Source organism: Chanodichthys erythropterus, chromosome 19, assembly GCF_024489055.1.
Source record: "Chanodichthys erythropterus isolate Z2021 chromosome 19, ASM2448905v1, whole genome shotgun sequence".
NCBI classification, from domain to species: Eukaryota; Metazoa; Chordata; class Actinopteri; order Cypriniformes; family Xenocyprididae; genus Chanodichthys; species Chanodichthys erythropterus.
In genome coordinates, this window is record NC_090239.1 from 26,916,574 (window position 1) to 26,936,327 (window position 19,754).

The 19,754-nt window shown below is 35.7% G+C and overlaps 1 protein-coding gene across 4 annotated transcripts in view; it reads right to left on the reverse strand.

The window, feature by feature from the left end:
- mapta (microtubule-associated protein tau a) overlaps positions 1-17,102 on the reverse strand; it is a 46,976-nt gene extending 29,874 nt beyond the window's left edge. For all 4 annotated transcript variants that reach the window (XM_067369864.1, XM_067369867.1, XM_067369866.1 and 1 more), the window contains exons 1-2: positions 17,041-17,102; positions 2,101-2,304 (exon numbers count right to left, since the gene is read on the reverse strand). In XM_067369864.1, the coding sequence (XP_067225965.1) occupies positions 2,101-2,284 (184 nt within the window). In that variant the 5' untranslated portion in view covers positions 2,285-2,304; positions 17,041-17,102. The remainder of the gene's footprint in view (positions 1-2,100; positions 2,305-17,040) is intronic.
- Positions 17,103-19,754: the final 2,652 nt, after the last annotated feature.

The window sequence follows — 19,754 nt, forward strand, 5'->3', positions numbered from 1 at the left end:
GGGTGTGTAAAGGCGTTGAATTAGTACCAGAGAGAGCGTCCTGAGAAGAGTGTGACCCACATGCCTGGATTACAGCACGGCGCAGCTGCAAAGCCTGGATTGAGGGCCCAGTCAAGCATAGCCTTGTGGTTTATGTAAAGGAATTAATACACAAAGCTGTATAAAAGAGTTGCAGCCACTGCGGCCATATTCATCATCTGAAACAACACTATAATATGTGTAAAGATCATAAAATGTCTTTGATCATTTAATCTCCTTAATTTGATATGTTTATTTGCTCATGACATGTTAGCAAACATGCTGATTGATATGGATGTGGTATCACAGTGAATTCATGTGCTAATGAAGTCATTAATATAATCTCATTATTTAGTAGGCACATATGCAAATCTTTCAGAACTGTCTGTGATAACATTTGCCCTTGCAGTATTTAATAGTGTGCACTACGTATAAATAGATATTATTTTTATTAGCTGTGGAGGAAAGAAAGTATCTTTTATACACTCAAAAAAACAATATTAAAGGATTAGTTCACTTTTTTAAATGAAAATTAGCCCAAGCTTTACTCACCCTCAAGCCATCCTAGGTGTGTATGACTTTCTTTTTTCTGATGAACACAATCTGAGAAATATTAATAAATATCCTGACGCATCCGAGCGTTATAATAAAAATAAGCATTGCCAAACAAGTATGAGCTGTCTCCATCCACATCCATCCATCATAAACATGTACTCCACAGAGCTCCTGGGGTTAATAAAGGTCTTCTGAAGTGAAGCGATGCATTTGTGTAAAAAACAAAAATCCATATTTAACAAGTTATAAAGTTAAATATCTAGCTTCCGTCAGACCATCTTCTGTATTCTAATTATGAAGAAAGTGTAACGCCTATTAAACTTACGGAAAAAGTGTAACTGATGTAACTTGAATACGGAAGGCGGTCTGGAGGAATCTAGATATTTTACTTCATTACTCGTTATATATGGATTTTTTTTTTTTTTTTACACAAACGCATTGTTTCGCTTCAGAAGGCTTTTATTAACCCCCTGGGGCCGTGTGGAGTACGTTTATGATGGATGGATGTGGATGGAGACACTTTCTTCAGCTCATACTCGTTTGGCAACGCTTACTACCATTATAAAGCTTGGATGCGTCAGGATATTTATTAATATTTCTCTGATTGTGTTCATCAGAAAGAAGTAAGTCATATACACCTAGAATGGCTTGAGGTTGAGTAAATCTTGGGGTATTTTTCATTTGACAGTGAACTAACTTAATCCTTTAAGGCTCAACAAAAACAACAACTGTTTTCATAAATCTCAAATATTTTTGAGTTATGATAACTTCTAATAAAATTATGTTTAAACAAACAAACTACATTGAGTTAGAGGAACTTGCAGCATAAAATTAAGATGTTCCAACTCATTTTAGCATAATTGAGTGGTGGTCCTGAAACCAATTAATCTTTTGAATCTATTTCAATTCAGAATAACAGCAAATTCATGCTAAATATTGCTTGTCACTGTTATTAGTGCAGTAATTACTCATATAGCCAGTATAGCTTCAAAATAACATTAACTCTTTTAAATGTCAAACATAACAGAATTTAAAACTAACAGGTCTTTCTTTTTACTAAAAAACACATGAAATAATTCTTAATTTCAACATTAACTCTCCTTATCGATTTCTATGCAAAGCATACTGGGAACTAGAAATGGCCAATTCTCAAAGTTATCAAGACAATTTCATCAAGTTAATATTTCCTTTTAAAAAAAAAAATTAAAAATTAAAAGATAAATTTCAGTTTAAAGTACACACAATATTACATTGATGTAAAATTGATCAACATAACTCATCAAAAAAGGTCCCCTGAATTTCTTTTTAGACTCTTTTAGATCATATTCCATAAAGTACCAGTACGTCCTTTGAGAACAATTAAACTTGCCCTTCAACTATATTTGAATGTTTCATGAGAACACACACACCCTGTTCACACTGCAGAGCTTGTTTAATAGTTCTGACTAATCAGGTAATCAGTATGTGTGTATTTATATTGACTGGCTGTGACACAATGAACCTGTTTTCCCACAGAAGCAAGCTCACCTTTCATTGGACAGTCCCCTGCTTTCATCCCCACCGCTATTCCATTCTCCTTATGGAACTGGTTGTCATGGTGATGATCATTGATGGTCATTCCAGAAAGGGAGGTTGCCATGGTATCGCCAGAGTTGTAGTGAGCTGTGTGGCTATTGTGCGAGGAGTTCAAGAAATCGTGCTGCTGGTCCATAGCAAGTCCAAATGTGGATACTGGGTGGAGGTGGGGATAGAGTAAGAAGGGTATAAAAAGCAGAAAGTGAAAAAAAAAGAAAGAATAAGTTAGTGGTTGTACAGGAGCAATGCAGTTAAAAATGCTTTTGCCAGGCACTGATTGTTTGGCTCCGATTCCTTGCGGCAAAAATAGGTTTTTAGTGCTGACAGAAGAAAATCCACCTAAAAAAATCCACAATCCATTAGCAAAAACCTCCAAAACAGCTCTCAGTTCAATGAGTCAACAGTAGTGGCGTCCTCCACTAACTCTGAAGGACAACGTGGGTTGAATCAATAACCAATCGTCAGGATCCGACCCTTCCGCTGGCTTCACACAGGGCTGTCACAAGCTCAATGTAAACAGAGCCAGAGTGCCGGTGTGAACCTGGATATTTATACTGCCAAACATGCAGGACTAGCTTAAGGTTACTGCCATGTGGCTTAAAATAGTGCAGTCAAGCCAACGTGTCCCTATGCACCTCCTGCAAGCTTGTCTGTAGCCACTTAATTTAAACTATTGTAACGCTCAATAACAGTGCATTTGCAAAACTGCTTTAGTATGTTCTTATTGGCAAGATTAAAGAGTCATTAACAATCACATTGTGAAATAATAGAAAACACCTTTTCTTTGCCAAAGACTGCAACAGTTGTTTCTGCCCAGGACACTCCCGCTCCAGAGCACTGAGTTGTTAAAGATGTTAATTATTTTGTAATACTATAATATACTATAATCACTAACACTGAAAGTCCATCTGATTAGTGATACATGTTCAGTAAGCTACCCAGCCCAAAGAAGATTATACATGTTGGATATTTCACAGCTGTCCTTATGCAATTCAACCGACATACACAAACACAGACGCATTACACAGCACTCAGCCCTGCAGACATCCTGACAGCTCATGCTGATGTGTACGCTTGTAACACAGTGTGTTTTCATATATTATATAACCTATCAGTTGGAAGGTAATGGCTTTTCAACATATATATATATATATATATATATATATATATATGTACACTCAGCAAAAAAGAGAAACATCCTCCCAATTTCAACTTTTCAGCAAATTTCTTGTGTGTAAATATTTGTATGAACAAAAATATTCAACAAATGAGACATAAATGGAACAAATTTCACAGGCATTTGATGAACAGAAATGGAAAAGTTTTTTTTTTTTTTTTTTATGGAACAAACTAGCTAGCCTATATGTCAGAGACTATATACATTTAAAAGAGATTATATATACTATATATTATATAGTGAGGGCTCCAAACACATTTGAGAGCAGTGGCACTGATTTGGTGGAGCTGGGCAGGGGGTGGGGGTTTAACCATATTCTTACTGTTTTGCATAAATAAGTGCAGGAAAATTAACTTTTACTGACATTAGTAAAATCAAAAAAACTAATTTTTATAGGGAAAAGTGTAAATATTCTACTCTTATTAAACATACCATACTGAACTGACCGACAGCTACGGTGATTATAAAAGGACTGCTCTTTACGTGCTTTCTTTGTAATTCGGTGACAATTTGAAGAAAAGTTTTTGTTTTTCATGAGACTTTGTGACTTTTCCTACTTTTCCGCATATATTAGGGAGTGGCCAATAAGTGCTCCTCTGCCGCCATCTACTGGTTATAGGCCTACTGTCTTTTTAAATAAAAGTTTGTTTGCCACAAAGTATTCCTTCATCTTTAAAATTTTAGTTTTACAAATCATCACATTAAAAATAACATTAAAATTGGATCATATTTAGAGATTTGAAGTGGTGGAAAATGTGTGAAGCACTTTAAAAAAATCCTTGACAACTGCTTGAATTTCACTCTCAAAAATTTACATGAACCCTGAAATGAATAATGTAAAAACATTTGACTATTTTTGCGACCATGGCATTACTCAAAGGAGAGCCTTATATAACTTGTTCATTCATGGCATAATATTTCTTCAATATTTCAGAGCTGTTTGATCTGATACCTGTAGTTTATAACATAGAATACTTTTCCGAATTTAAATGCTTCCCACAAGATCGCGCTGCGTTGTTATTAATTTAGTGGCCAATTCAATGCTTTCTCATTGGATCTCCCAGTGCTCTGTACTCATAGGTTTTGCTGTTTATTATTGTCTAAGCTGATAAACGGTCCGCACTTTGCAGCTCAAATGGAAACAATTTGTTGGTCTGGAGCCCTTTGTAGTATAAATGAGAATATATACAGTAGGGTCCAAAATCTGCGACCACTGCTTAAAATACTTTACTTTTACATTTTTACATTTACTTTTACAAGGTAAAGCCCATTAAAGAGTTTTCACATTACTAACCCTTTATAAAATCCAGGTAAAGGCCAGCTGTAGGTTATGCCATGTTTCACCCCAAAGGTTTACAGAAGCTGTGTTTCCATTACTCTTCAAATAGCGCAAACTGAAATTGTGAATTGAAAATACACCCAATAGAAACAAGTCAATTTCGCAAAAACTCCCATATGTCGCAAAAAAGGTTTTATGCTTGCATGAGGTTGTTTTTCAGGCAATTCGACAAAGGAATATTTCACAAAACTGCAATGGAAGCAGTTTTTTCATATATTTACGCGTCACCTGTACAGGTGCTTAACTCTTCTTTCATCATTTACTTACCCTCATGTCATTCCAAACCCATAAGAGTACAGCTCATCCTTGGAACATAAATGAAGATATTTTTAATATTCTCTCATAATTGTCCATCCATTGAAAGTCCACTCAACCAATTTTCACGCTTCAAAAAGTAAAAAGGACATCATAAAAGTAATCTATATGAATTAAGCGGTTTAATCCAAACATTTAATTTGGGCTTTTATTCACATTGATCAAAGCACATCAATTTGGTAAACAGAAGCTCAACCATGTTTACTTCACATGTGAGAATGTAGGAACGATATGAGTATATGAGTAAATGATACATAAATTTAATTCTTGGGTGAACTACTCCTTTTGCCTGTCATTTTTGCCTTTATTTAGTTAGTAGAGAGGACAGGGTTGGGATAGGACCACAGGCTGTGACTTGAACTCCGGTTGCCCGAAGCACAACGCTACATGTCAGAGCGCTGCCCACGCCGCCATCGGGTTCTGCTTCTTGTACAGTCACAGAAAAAAGTTTCAAGCATTGCTGTGCTAGTTGTTACTGCATTGCTAGTTTCATCATCTGAGGTAAAGAGTTAAAGGAACACTCCACTTTTTTTGAAAATAGGCTCATTTTCCAACTCCCCTAGAGTTAAACAGTTGAGTTTTACCGTTTTCTAATCCATTCAGCCGATCTCCGGTTCTGGCGGTACCACTTTTAGCATAGCTTAGCATAGTTCATTTAAGCGCGATACTAACGGTCTAATCAGATTCAATGAACTATGCTAAGCTATGCTAAAAGTGGTACCGCCAGAACCGGAGATCGGCTGAATGGATTCGAAAACGGTAAAACTCAACTGTTTAACTCTAGGGGAGTTGGAAAATGAGCCTATTTTCAAAAAAAGTGGAGTGTTCCTTTAAATTGCGCTAAATTGCTGTCGTTCTCGACAGTGCACCTTTGTAAAAGTGGGGATTTAGCACTTACTCACATGAAGAACAAATATAGACACAGATAATTAATTAATTTCGATTTAAGACTCAAACTTTCTCCGGTACAAAAACATACCTATGATAACAAGCAAGAATGCAATTGTTCCCAAATATCCACATGACTGCAAACATGACATTATTATACAATAGGTCAAAAAACAAAACGTACATTTTAAACACAGTACTGCCAGTATTTACTCTATTTTGCAATGAAATAATAACGAAAACCACAGCAGAACTACAACACACGTCTGTGTTTCACGAACAATTCTGCGGCTTTGAACGAATTGTGAGAGTCGATTCAATGATTCATTTACTGCCACTTGCTTCGTTTACTGAATGAATGACTCGATGACTCACTCATAAAAACAGTGACTTGCTGCCACCTAGTGGCGGTTTTAGTTTATTATTTAAAAGTTTTACTTCATTTTACCATCATTGCATATTTCTCTATTGAACATTTTTATTTAAAACATTATTTATTTTATAGTTATTCATAAAGGTAAAAAAAATGCACTGGAAAATCAATTTAGGGGCAAATATTGTCCCTTAATGGTAAAGGTGTGACTGCAGTCGAAGTGGGCAGAAGGATGGTAATGCCTTCAGGGGGTACTCCACACTAAAAAGTTTGGGAACCACTGCTACATGATGCACAGAGGGAAGAAATAAACCTAAGACTGCTGTAGAGCATTAACAGCACCTTTATGGCCCTGTTTACACCTGGTATTAAGATGCGTTTTGGTCGATCGGATCACGAGTGGACACCTGGTGTTTTAATCTGTCTCTTTTGTCCACTTTCAACTACTTCTGTCCTGATTTCTTCGAGGGAAGGGTTTATAGATGGGTCAATGTATGTTTTTTTTTCAAATCCTTCAATTTAATGGACAAAATAAGCTTGCATAATTTACATATGAATACACCTGGAGACGATGGAAAAACACTGAGAGCAGCAGCTTTTGTTTTTGCTCTGGCACGCTGTGAGTGCGTGTTAGAAATCAGAAATGGTGAGAGAACATTATGCTTGGTACATTTTTCATCTTCAAATCAAACTTGGGTCTTCAGAGGACAAAGTTTAAATCCCCTCTGGCTAGCGCGCTTTCCATAATGTTTACGCCTTAGGTCAGTTGGTGGAGAGTAGATGGTCTTTTGTGTCTGTTCGAACACATTCTACTACGTAAGAGTTTAAGAGTTTACACTATGAAAGCAATCCAGTCGAATGCATTTTTGACTACCTCTGAAAGTGGTCGAAAGTGGACAAGCTTAAAATATTTTAGAACCCATTTACACCTGTATTTAGCTTTGTCCACTTGTGATCCGATCGACCGAAACACATCTTAATTCCAGGTGCAAACAAGGCCTAGCAGTATGACTGAACAACACACAGCTGTTCATGTTTTCCATTAGCATTTATTGAATACTTTCCCTGTTAGATCAACAAATTGCATTTCTCTTTGATCTTCTTATGAGTTTTCCTGCTATGTTTAGTCTACTAAAATCCACAGTCACAACAAAATCCTGTCTGGATTCTCCTTGGCAATGCATTGGGCAGTGGGAAAAATCTCACCTGTTTTATGTGCTTCTGGCATACAAAACTGTCTGGAGCACAGTGTTTGCACAAAGATTCAGGAACTTTGCTCTCTCACCTTTTCTCAAAGTTTTATGTACACTGGGAACAGGATGACTGCTCAACATTTGTTATTGTTTACCTAATATATATCTTCAAAAATGGAACAAAAGAGTGAAAGATATATATATATATATATATATATATATATATATATATATATATATATATATATATATATATATATATATATATATATATATTATTTTCAATTACAAATTAAATCATGATCATTACACATTTCAGAATGTTTTTTTTTTAATTGGTATGTCACTTATTTGCGTTAATGACAGCAAAAATAATCATGATCATGTGATCCCATTTAATTTATAAAGACCATCTGTTACATTGGTCATGTGAACTACTTTGTACAAATTTGCTTATTTGATTAGTGACCTAAAGAGTGCAGAATCTGAATCTGTTTATTATTTATTTTATGGCATAGCTTTCCAAATTTAAATTGAATTTTGAATCCCTGATTTTCATTTGGTCTCAGACTTTTAGACCCCACTGTATATCCAATGACCTTTCCATATATGAGCTGAAAAACCTTTTAAACATGTCCTGACTCCACTTAGCGAGAAATGTATGTGTACCATAACACCACATGCCTCCAAGGGCCATTGAAGAAGCCCAGCTAACCAAGCACTAACGTCTGTTGTTTTTTGTGTAGCGGTAGCTGGTTGGGAGTGTTAAAGCACAAAAGTCATGCACAGTTGGCTCTCTAATGTCTGTGTGTATTCAGGGAACGAGAATTATGAACTTGGCAAGATCATGGTCCTTTTGCAAACCCACATAAACAGCGGTATTGCAAGGGTGTGTGTGATTAGAGAAAGCACAAGATCAACATAGATGTTTACACAGCACCTGGGATACTATGCAAAGACATATTCACCACAGGGTACACATATAAAACCATCAGATGTGTCAGTAACTGAACAAAGACATCCAGTTTGGATTCCTGTATTCAAAGGCGAGGTGAGGGTTAACGCGGATAGTTGCCAGGACACAAGATCAGATCGCAGTTGTCTTTCCGTCATTATTGCCTTTGAGTTACTAACGGAAAGCATGTGGCTAGGGTCAAGAGTTGCGTCCGAAATCACATTCTATATAGTAGGTATTTGGTATGAGACTTACTTCACTACTCTAGTCTTACTACTATTCTTTACAGTGTGAATGTGTGTAGTATGAATAAAATTCATAGGTACAACATCCACAATATTGTCAATTTGTCAGTGTCATGGGACCTATACGGCATCAGTTCCGTCGCTTCACTGCCATTAACAAATCCTCTCTATTAGCAGTCTCTACTATACTTAGCGGTATGTTAGTATGCTAAACACATAGGCATGGTCTCACATAAAATCAACAAAATTTCTTTCTTTAATTTGATAATGTGTTGCTTCTTTCTCCAATACACAAATAATTAGAATGACACTGAAGCTGAAGTTTAAACCTAGCTATTGAGATGATTCAGAGTGCAAACTAGACTGTATGCTACAAATAGATGCAGCTGAATGCTTCCTTGTACACATCACATACACTTCCCCTTTCATTGAATGCTGTGAAACTGATAGTTCAAATAGACGTGGGAGCATTTGATTCTTCCGAAGGAGTGTCAAGATGTCTTATGAAACAAAGCTCACACTGTTCCACTGAAAGGATGTCAACAAACTTCTGGCATTTTTATGCTGTTCTTGTCAGTCTTTGTCGTGTTTGTAGTTTTGTGGGACAGTTCAATAGCTTTAGAAATCTAGAAAACATTATGTACTTGCAGATTGCAAAAACATACATATACAGAGACAAGGATGTATCCATGCTGTAATCATCCTTTTATATAAAGGAATTAAATAATTAGAGGATTTAAATGGATTTAAGGGAATAAAGAAAAATAAGGAAGAACAGTTAAAGAACAAGACTAAGAATTTTCTGTAAATTAATCAATTTAAACTATCTTTCTTTTAAAATATGCACACAATCACTCTTATTCATAAGAGTATTAAATGTGACCCTGGACCCTGGGTCATAAGTCGCACACCATAAATATATCAAAAATGTATGTTTGTGAGTGGATATGCATTGCTAAGGACTTCATTTGGACAACTTTAAAGGTGATTTTCTCAATATTTAGATTTTTTTTTGCACCCTCAGATTCCATATTTTCAAATTGTATCTCAGCCAAATGTTGTCCTATCATAACAAAACATACATCAATGGAAAGATTATTATTTCAGCTTTCTCAAGTTGAACCCTTATGACTGGTTTTGTGGTCCAGGGTCACAAATATTAAATATTTAGCTACCTACATCTTACTTCGCACTCTTTTGCAGTTAAAAATGAAGCATTGTGCTGGAATTCAGGCTCAATATGTATAAACAATAAAGCACAACTTCTTAGATTTGATTGGCCATCTCGATCATTTTGACACTGACAAGTGCTGTTAAAGGGATAGTTCACCCAAAAATGAAAATTCTATCATTTACTCTCAAGTAAACTTCCGTCTATTAAACACAAAAGAAGATATTATAAAGAATGTTGGTAACCAGTCAGTTGACGGTATCCATTGACTTCCATAGTATTTTGTTTTCCTAGTATGGAAGTCAATGGCTACCGTCAACTGTTTGATTACCAAATTTCTTTAAAATATCTTCTTTTCGGTTCAACAGAAGAAAGAAACTCATACAAGTTTGGAACAACATGACGACAGAATTTTCGTTTTTGGGTGAACTATCCCTTTAAGGCCCATTCAAGATAACTATATTAGCGTCCACACCAGCGGACTATTTAGTTCTTGGCTGCGTTTCCTAAAAGCTTTGGAAGTCTAAGTAGATCTTTGAACCACTGCCATCAATGGCAGTTACAATCAACTTGGCTCATGATGCTTTTGAGAAACACTTCACTATAGCAATTCAGCCTAAAAATGTAGATTTTAACATTTTTGGTCATCCTAACAAGCAGAGCAGCAACAGCTTGGACATTTCTAATTATTGTCTATGGTGGTTATGGCCATTCACTGAGATCCTTTAGGCTGACAATCTAAAACATCTTTAAAAAATAAATAAATAAAAAATGTGTGTATATACCAGCTCACCAGGTATTATTTGTTATGTAACCAGGCAAATCTGTAATCAGTAGATCTGACCATGTCAAAAACTGCTTGGTTGGAATTAGCAATAAATCCACGGATGGCACCAGGAAAAGTCAGAGTGTATCTCCTTAGGGTTTATTGCTTGTACATCTGGCACCAAACTGAAAAACGCTGCTCTGCATTGGCATGCACTGGGTTTTCTGCTTTAGAATAGCCAAATGTCTGTGATGCTCTCATCACGGTTGAATACCCTTGCATCCCTGACCTAAATTTGCTCAGCATTGCTATGAAGCACAGTTACTCCGCTCTCATGTTCTCTCACTGCTTTCAATCCCCACCTCCTTTCGGGCAGGGCCAGTTATGTTCTAATTCAGACACAGTCCCATAACATAACAGGCCCAAAAAATGACTTTCATTTATGAAATCAACCAGATCAAGAGTGCATAAGACTCTGGCAGTCTATGGAGAGCCTGATATTGGATTAGATTACAAGAATACAGACTGTACATCTGATACCAGAAAATGTATTCCGAGTGCTGTGATGACATAAGCAACTTCTATAATCCCACAAGCATGTGAAATGATTCTTATGATGAGTCACTCCCTTATGAGCAGGGTGTAGAATGGTTGCACTGTACAGTGGTGGAAAGACAAATATGCATTTCAGCAAATGATGTACTGTGTGTTAAATATATTATTTGTTTATTACTAGTGCAGCACACACCAATCAAGTAAAAATATATACATTTTTGCCAATTTTTATATTTATATATTAATATAGGCTATATTTATATCTAAAAATATAAATAAAAGTTACATTAGAAATAAATAATAAATTAAAACCTTTTAAACCAGATTATTGCACAGCTGTATATATATATATATATATATATATATATATATATATATATATATATATATATATATATATAAACACAAAGCACTTATATTGTGTTTGGGATGACCCGGATTTTCATTTTTCCCCCTGAAAATGTTAATGTTATTGCATTGCACTTACACAGGGTATAACTCCATCCCAAAAATTTCTGGATATTTTTTGTACTTTTTTGGGAATTTTTCCCCACATTGTTACACTTATGGTGTCCCAGGTCAAAAATGACCAGCCTAAAAAAATAGCTTATACTGTTAATCTCTCATCATGCTTTATTATGACCAAATATTGGACTCAGTCTTTTGGTCAACTTGTTTTATTTCAGTTAGGTCAGGTTTTGTATTTTTTTGGGAACTGATTAATCATAGGCCTCATTGATCAGAGCTTATGCACTTAAGTTTTTTAGTGAAAAAAGCAGTAATTGTGGATAATTTTGTCAATATTCAAATATATCAAATTGAATCAAATATAAATATAAATACAAACCTGTCCTAATCGAAAGAAAACAAGTTGACAAAAAGATTTAATCCAATATTTGGTGATAATATTAACAAGAGATTTAGCTTGTAGACATTAGGTAGCCCCACCCCTTTTCAGCGCTCCGCTCGTTGTCTTTTGACTTCCGGTTTGTATGGAATGAACTTTAATGAACTGCCGTTTTAATATCTTCCAGGTCTACATATCTGCTTTAAACATTACAATGCTCATGATGACTTTTGTTAACTCTGCAATAAGTAAATCCACTTAATCAGCTTATTATTCTTTGACAGCAATGCCATAAAATTATACAGAGCCATCGCAAAAACGGAAGTTCAAAGACAGAATTCTAAAGATGGCTGCGCACTTGCTTCTCTGGCGCATAGTATATAAGCTACTTTTTTTGTATGCCGGTCATTTTTTTAAAAAACATCTCAAGTGTGACTTTGTTCCATTTTGTACAAAATAAAAGCGTTTCAAAACAAACTTCCATGGCAAGCAATGCATTTTTTTTCCATATTTTGTTACATATTTTTCCATATTTTGAAAAATTATACACAAATAATGCAAAAACTGAGGTGCATAAGCTCAAATCAATGAGGTCTATGATCAATCATCAGTTGCAAAATGAAATAAAAAACCTGTCCTAAATAAAAGAAATTAAACTGACAAAAAGATTGAATCCAATAAATGTCCAATAATTTTACAAAGGCCAGTAATTTTTAACAGGAACAGCAAAGGTTTTAAAGGGTTTTCAATGTAGCTCGACTGTACCTGTCAATAAATCAAAAGGGGGACAACCTGAATAATGAATTCTGAAATCTGTATTGATTTTTCAATTAATCTATATACAATTGATCATTGGTAGTGATTTTATTACCAAAATTGAATACAGAAATATTTTTATTAATGGTCTCAAACTTTTGTACCCCACTTTACATGTGCTTCAGCTCATGGCTAACAGCATTCCAGAACAGTCATGCTCAAGTTCTCAGGGCAAAGAACCATGTGGATGCATGCAGACATGGAATTTTGGAATTCTGCTCATCACGCTTCTGTCAGAGAGGTAATGGCCTAAGTCTCTGCAGCTGCAAATTCACCTCAAATCACACAAACCACTAGGTCTGTTCCAGATATCCCAATCACACCCTCTCATGCCAACTAGTCTGAAGGGACTGGTGTTGCAGCAAGCTAAACCCCTCTGACAGTACCATGCCAATTAAGCACTCATGCTGGTTTGAAAGATTTCATATGGCATTATGTCAGAGATTTTTTGCTCTTTGTAAGCCTGTCCATATCACTAAACCACAACAGTTTGCTCAGATGGTTTCATGGGGCTTAGTGATCATTAAAAATAATAAGCACAAATGGCTAATATCTATAATGCTGCAGTTAAACAATTATCATTTTTGTAACATCATGTTTACACAAATGGCACAAAACAGCAATCGATAGCTGCATTTACATAACCTGATTCTAATCAGACTATTGTTGTCAAAAGTACTGACTTCGATACCAAGTCTGTACTGAAATAAATATGTGATGCTTTGAGTGCTGTTGAGTGGATTCGTAAACACCTCTGATTGGCTAATGTGTTCACGAGCTCAACATATATGTCTGCGACAGACGCCTTCCTTTAAAAGCTCCTGTGTGTGGGTGTGTAAGCGCTCTGTGAAGAGAGTCATTGATGTCTATTTACAACATGTTTTTGAAGCATTGATCATTTTAGTCAATCACTGATATATCTGATGAGCGTGATCAGAGATGTTTACAAATCCACTCAAAAGCACTCATAATGTCACATTTTTAAAATTTCAGTACTGACTTCATACTTAAGTCAAGGTACTTTTTGACAACACTAAATCAGACTACTAGCAGAGTCGGAATAAAAAAGTCACATGTAACCACGTCAATCAGAAAGAATAGCCAAATTCAATTAATATTTCATTCGGATTGTAAGAGGTGGTTTAAACCTTTTCAAATCTGATCGAGAGGAGATGTAAACACTTGATCTGACTGAAAACCGGAACTCGAAAGTACTGCACATGTACAATGATGTAGAAATGCCGTAATGACATATGACGTGAGGAACGAGCTGTTGTTGTTGAATGAAGTCATGTCATTCTAAAATTCTCCTTCCACTCATCGTCTGTGAAGTGGAGCAGGACAGCGTCCCACCATTCCTTGTTTCTGACTTTCATCCACAGACGCCTTGATAAATATAAGGAGCACGGCACAGAGCTTCATGTGCTCGTCGTCCCGAAATAGATAAATATCAAGTCTATACAAAGAAAAAGAAACAATTTAGGAGAATAGTATGCAACAACAGGACTAGATTTGTGCAGTGTCAAAAAAATCAAAAAGCTTGTGACATAAATGTGCACATCAACTCGATCACTTTATTTCAAGTTCATGTAAACACTACTTTGGGTTCATCAATCGGAATGAATTCACAAAAGGTGTCCATGTAAATGTAGCTAATGCAAAGTTTTTTGTTCTTTCCCCACAAGAAAGATACTAGATCTGTCTAATTATATGTGAATTTGAATTATTTGATAATGACTTCTGCTGAATTTCCGAATCATAAGGTTGTCAGGAAATACCCCTAATTAATTAGTCAGTTTGATTAAAGGTGTAATATGTAAGACTTTCTGTCCGCTAGAGGTCGCTAGAGGATATTCAAAACAAAGGCGTGGCTTGATGACGCAAAGTTTGAGCGCAGAATCTTAGGACACGTGGTCTTCACCTCATAGCCAGTGGGAACAATTGGGATAGGACTCGGGAAGAAATCATGTTCATGGATGCGATTATTAATGTTATTGTAGTATGAAGCAGAGCAGGACCGAGTGTTATGGGAGCTGAACGAGGCCGCTGGAGCGATTGCGCAACTTTTATTATGACACAGTTGCCGGCGCCGCTTCAGCTTTTCCGGTCATGAGTATGAGGTAACGCAGCTCTGTTTATCATATTAGATACATTTGAGAGTGTTGAAAATGATGTTATAACGTTACTCTGTGTGTTTGCTCGGCGGCTGCTGTGAGACACTTGTTAGAGACACACTTCAGTAAGGTAGATTGATTTTATAATATCATATTAAATGCTGAATGACTTGTGTTGATAAATGGCATGCAATTAATTTTAAAACAGATTGTATGATGGAGAAAATTCTGTATTACTGTTACTAAAAATAAAGCTGCATCTGATTATGCTATGTTAGCTACTTCACAAAATAGTGTTTTTCTCTGAGGCATGATAAAGCATGGTACTCGCAAAAAATTAAGAAAATTAGATTTAAACAATAAGACTAAACATTTTGAGCTATATAACAATAATTAGTTTTCTGTCTATAAATATATCAAAACAGTTGTTCCCTTGTCTATTAAAATGTGTAATATATTAAAGCATCTTTGGTGTTTCCATGGTTTCTACAAAATAAAACCAGAAACCGAGGCTAACGCAGGTATGACGCAATTGACAGGCGACTCCTCACACGTCCCGGAACCTTGATTAAAATTGCAGTTTTCTTAAGATTTACAAATAGTTGCAAACATTTGGGATATTGCAAGTACTAAACAAAATATTTAACACTGGCCTAGTGGTTTTTGGATATTTTACTACAAAATTCTTACATATTGCACCTTTAACTAAACATTTTAAGACTTAAATTACATCTTCAACAGATGATTTTAGTGTGAATTTTGGTCACAAATACAACACTAAAGGAATTATGAAAATGCTGCTCATTCCCATACAACAAAGGTGCCTGTGGATACACCCTATCTAGGGTTCTTTGCATGGTCTCTAAATCTTGAGGGGCTCGTCTGATTCTATTCTTTAAAAAAATATATATTGAGAAGCAGTCAACCTAACACAGACTCATGACAATTCTTTCAAAACGTCAAACAGTAATCGGCCACTATAGTGATGGCGGTCAATTCATGTAGCTAATCAATCTAAAACATCAACTGTAATGAGAAAAAAGGCGAGGCAACCCTATAACACAACCAAAGAGAGTCCTTAAAATCTTCAACTCAACCCCCATTTTAAATCGGATTACAGTCCACAAGGGATGCAGTTTAACACAGTGATAATAGGCTATATGCAGTGGGTACAGCTACCAAAACGAGCCCATGTGTGAAGCGCGCATTGACTATGAAGAATAATGCTGGATACTAAATGAACCCATGCATCCCCATGATTAGACAACTGCACTGTCGTTGAAGAAAGGGGATGCATAGCATTATTAGAACACAGTATAAGCACTCGGTCAGCGACGAAGCGTGACCATGAATTGTAATAATAATAATTTCGACAGGACTGATATCAGACACAGAGACGCAACAGTGATGGCTGAATTCAGACACATGAATACAGTCAGACGACATGAAGAGCTGGAATCATGGCCGCATCTCTGTTCTTTAGAGATGGAGGGAGGAGGTGCGCTCCAACAAAGCATCCTTCAACCAAAAATCGATTTACAATGTGCTTGAACTTACATACACATTCCGTTTTTGAAGGAGTAGAAGAAACTAGCTCAACTGAGTACAGTATTCTTTTTATTTGAAATTATCCGCATTACTCGAATTCTTCGTGGCAGTCCGTGAATATTTAGTTCGAATTAAAATGACACATTGTACGCAATATCTCTCGCAATTTGAGTTCAACTGATAATATGAAAATAAAGGTAACATAGGCCTACATTATAATAATAAAAAAAGATTTACGCGTCTAGAATGGTTTTTGGTGAAAAGTCCCATAAATACCGTTACACGTACGCTCGGTTCGGTGTGAATAATCTTGTTAGTCACTTAACGTATTTTTCTAAAGAGGCCGGGTATTTCCCCCCAATAAGCGAGTCAAAATATCGAGCATATTCTATATTCAGAGCATTAGTTTATTAATACGTAAGCTGCGCAGGCCCGAATTAACATGGTCAGCGCCGATTTAAAATTGCGCCAATGGCACGCATGCTTTATGTTTGATATCTCCTTCGAATACAGTGCACAAAAAGCAGCGGACATACACTAATAAACCGCATTTAAAATCACAAATGGCAGCTTTGACAGGTTTTCCTTACCTGTGCACGCGTCGCTGTTATTGTCTCTCCAGCTGCAGTCGCTCACTGAGCGCACGACGAGAGCTGTCGTTCCTAAAGCAGCCTGTTCAAGGGATGAGGCGCTAGAGAGACATGAGATTCTTCTGCCTGAGAGAATACACTGTTTTTCTTCCTAATCTTTCATAAGTCGCCGCGCTCAGTACACTAACCTCCTGGGGCCCAGGAATAGACTTTTGTCCTCTGTAGTGGACATTATATTTGAGTGATTTTCTCTGATATCATACATGTCACGGTTTTAAGGATGCCCTGTAAAGAGCACATTCAGGGCTTTGCAGAGATACCAAATGTTCGGAGGTTTCACCATGACCACTCCCTCTCCTTGGTCTTTAAATATGACTAACATTGATTTAGTGATCAAATTTAACACCCTTATGAAAATATGATAATATTTTGTTAGGCTATTATCATTTACATCTGAATAATTTTCAAATTGTTTGTCATAAATCAACATTTCAGGAAGAAATTAAGGTACATTTCAAAGAAATTAAGGTTTTTGATGAAAACATTCCAGGATTATTCTCCTTATAGTGGACTTCAATGGCCTCCAAACAGTTGAAGGTCAAAATTATAGTTTCAGTGCAGCTTCAAAGGGCTTTAAATGATACCAGACAAGGAATAAGGGTCTTATCAAGCGAAATGATTGGTCATTTTCGAAAAAGGTAGGCCTAAATGTATATGCTTTATAAAAACAAATGATTGCCTAAAGCATATACATTTACATTTTTTTTTCCCGAACATGAACGATCATTTTGCTAGAGACCCTTATTACTCGTCTGGTATCATTTAAAGCTCTTTGAAGCTGCACTGAAACTGAAATTGGTAGATGCAGAATATAACATTTCAAAATATGGAAACTATTTAAAAGTTAAAAGTTCACTTAAAGTGTTTAGAGAAAACATAGACAGAAAAAAAAAAAAAAATTACAATATGGTTACCATATTAAATGTTCCTCGTATTCAATTTTTGTTAGCCTATTTGTTGTTGCATGTGTTATAGTCCCATTTTAATAATGTTATAGAGTTCATTTAATCCATATTCTGATTTCATCAAATTTAATGTCAACACAACATTTTCTATCAGCTGTTTTGAATTTTACACATGCATTGAGTGAACTGATGAATTTTACTCATAGCCTAGGCTATATGCTTTTAGGTTTGTTAAATATGTTGTTGAATATGTTTGTTTGATAATATGTGTTAATAAATCATGTGTTTTTTTAATTAATATACAGGATATTAATATATTTAATTAATATACAGGATATTTTTTTGATAAATCATGGCTGGCCCACTTTATAGAAATTAATCGGGAGAGCATGACCTCAAAATGTTTATTGGTATATACCTCACAAATAACACATTATATAAACTGTATTCAAATTGAAATATTATAGCAGGACCCTAAAATTAACAAAGAAAAGAAAAAAACATCTAGGTATCTAAATTACACGTTTAACAAAAAGCAGCCCACTTTACCTGCATTTACCCTAAAAGAATGCAGCATTTGTTTTAAATTAAAGGTGCCCTAGAACCAGTTTTTACAAGATGCAATATAAGTCTAAGGTGTCTCCTGAATGTGTCTGTGAAGTTTCAGCTCAAAATACCCCATAGATTTTTTAAATTATGCCTGTTTTGGGGCATCATTAACTATGCACCAATCCAGGCTGCGGCCCCTTTATAATTGCACGCTCCCTGCCCCCCGAGTTCTTGACAGTGCATTTACAAAGTTCACACAGCTAATATAACCCTCAAATGGATCTTTACAAGATGTTCGTCATGCATACTGCATTCATGCGTCGGATCATGTGAGTACAGTATTTATTTGGATGTTTACATTTGATTCTGAATGAATTTGAAGCTGTGCTTCATGGCTAAAGCTAACATTACACACTGTTGGAGAGATTTATAAAGAATTAAGTTGTGTTTATGAATTATACAGACTGCAAGTGTTTAAAAATGGAAATAGCAACGACTCTTGTCTCCGTGAATACAGTAAGAAACGATGGTAACTTTAACCACATTTAACAGTACATTAGCAACATGCTAACAAAACATTTAGAAAGACAATTTACAAATATCACTAAAAATATCATGTAATCATGAATCATGTCAGTTATTATCGTTCCATCTGCCATTTTTCGCTATTGTCTTTGCTTGCTTACCTAGTCTGATGATTCAGCTGTGCATCCAGACGTCCTGCTCTTGTGTAATGCCTTGAACATGGGCTGGCATATGCAAATATTGTGGGCGTACATATTAATGATCCGACTGTTACGTAACAGTCAGTGTTATGTTGAGATTCGCCTGTTTTCCGGAGGTCTTTTAAACAAATGAGATTTATATAAAAAGGAGGAAACAATGGAGTTTGAGACTCACTGTATGTCATTTCCATGTACTGAACTCTTGTTATCCAACTATGCCACGGTAAATTCATTTTTTGATTCTAGGGCACCTTTAAGATAGATTACAATAGGTTTATTATAAAACAACAGAGGGTGGATTAGTGTAATGTGGGAAACCTAGCCTATCTCCTCTTTTACATTAAAGCCGACATGATTCAAGTGGTGTAAAGTGATTGAAATCACGTGACTTTCTGGAAATAATTTCGTAAATGTGGCCATGAAAATCATCAAAAAGGAAGTACTGTACCTCTTGTGAAGTCCATTTAAATGTCAG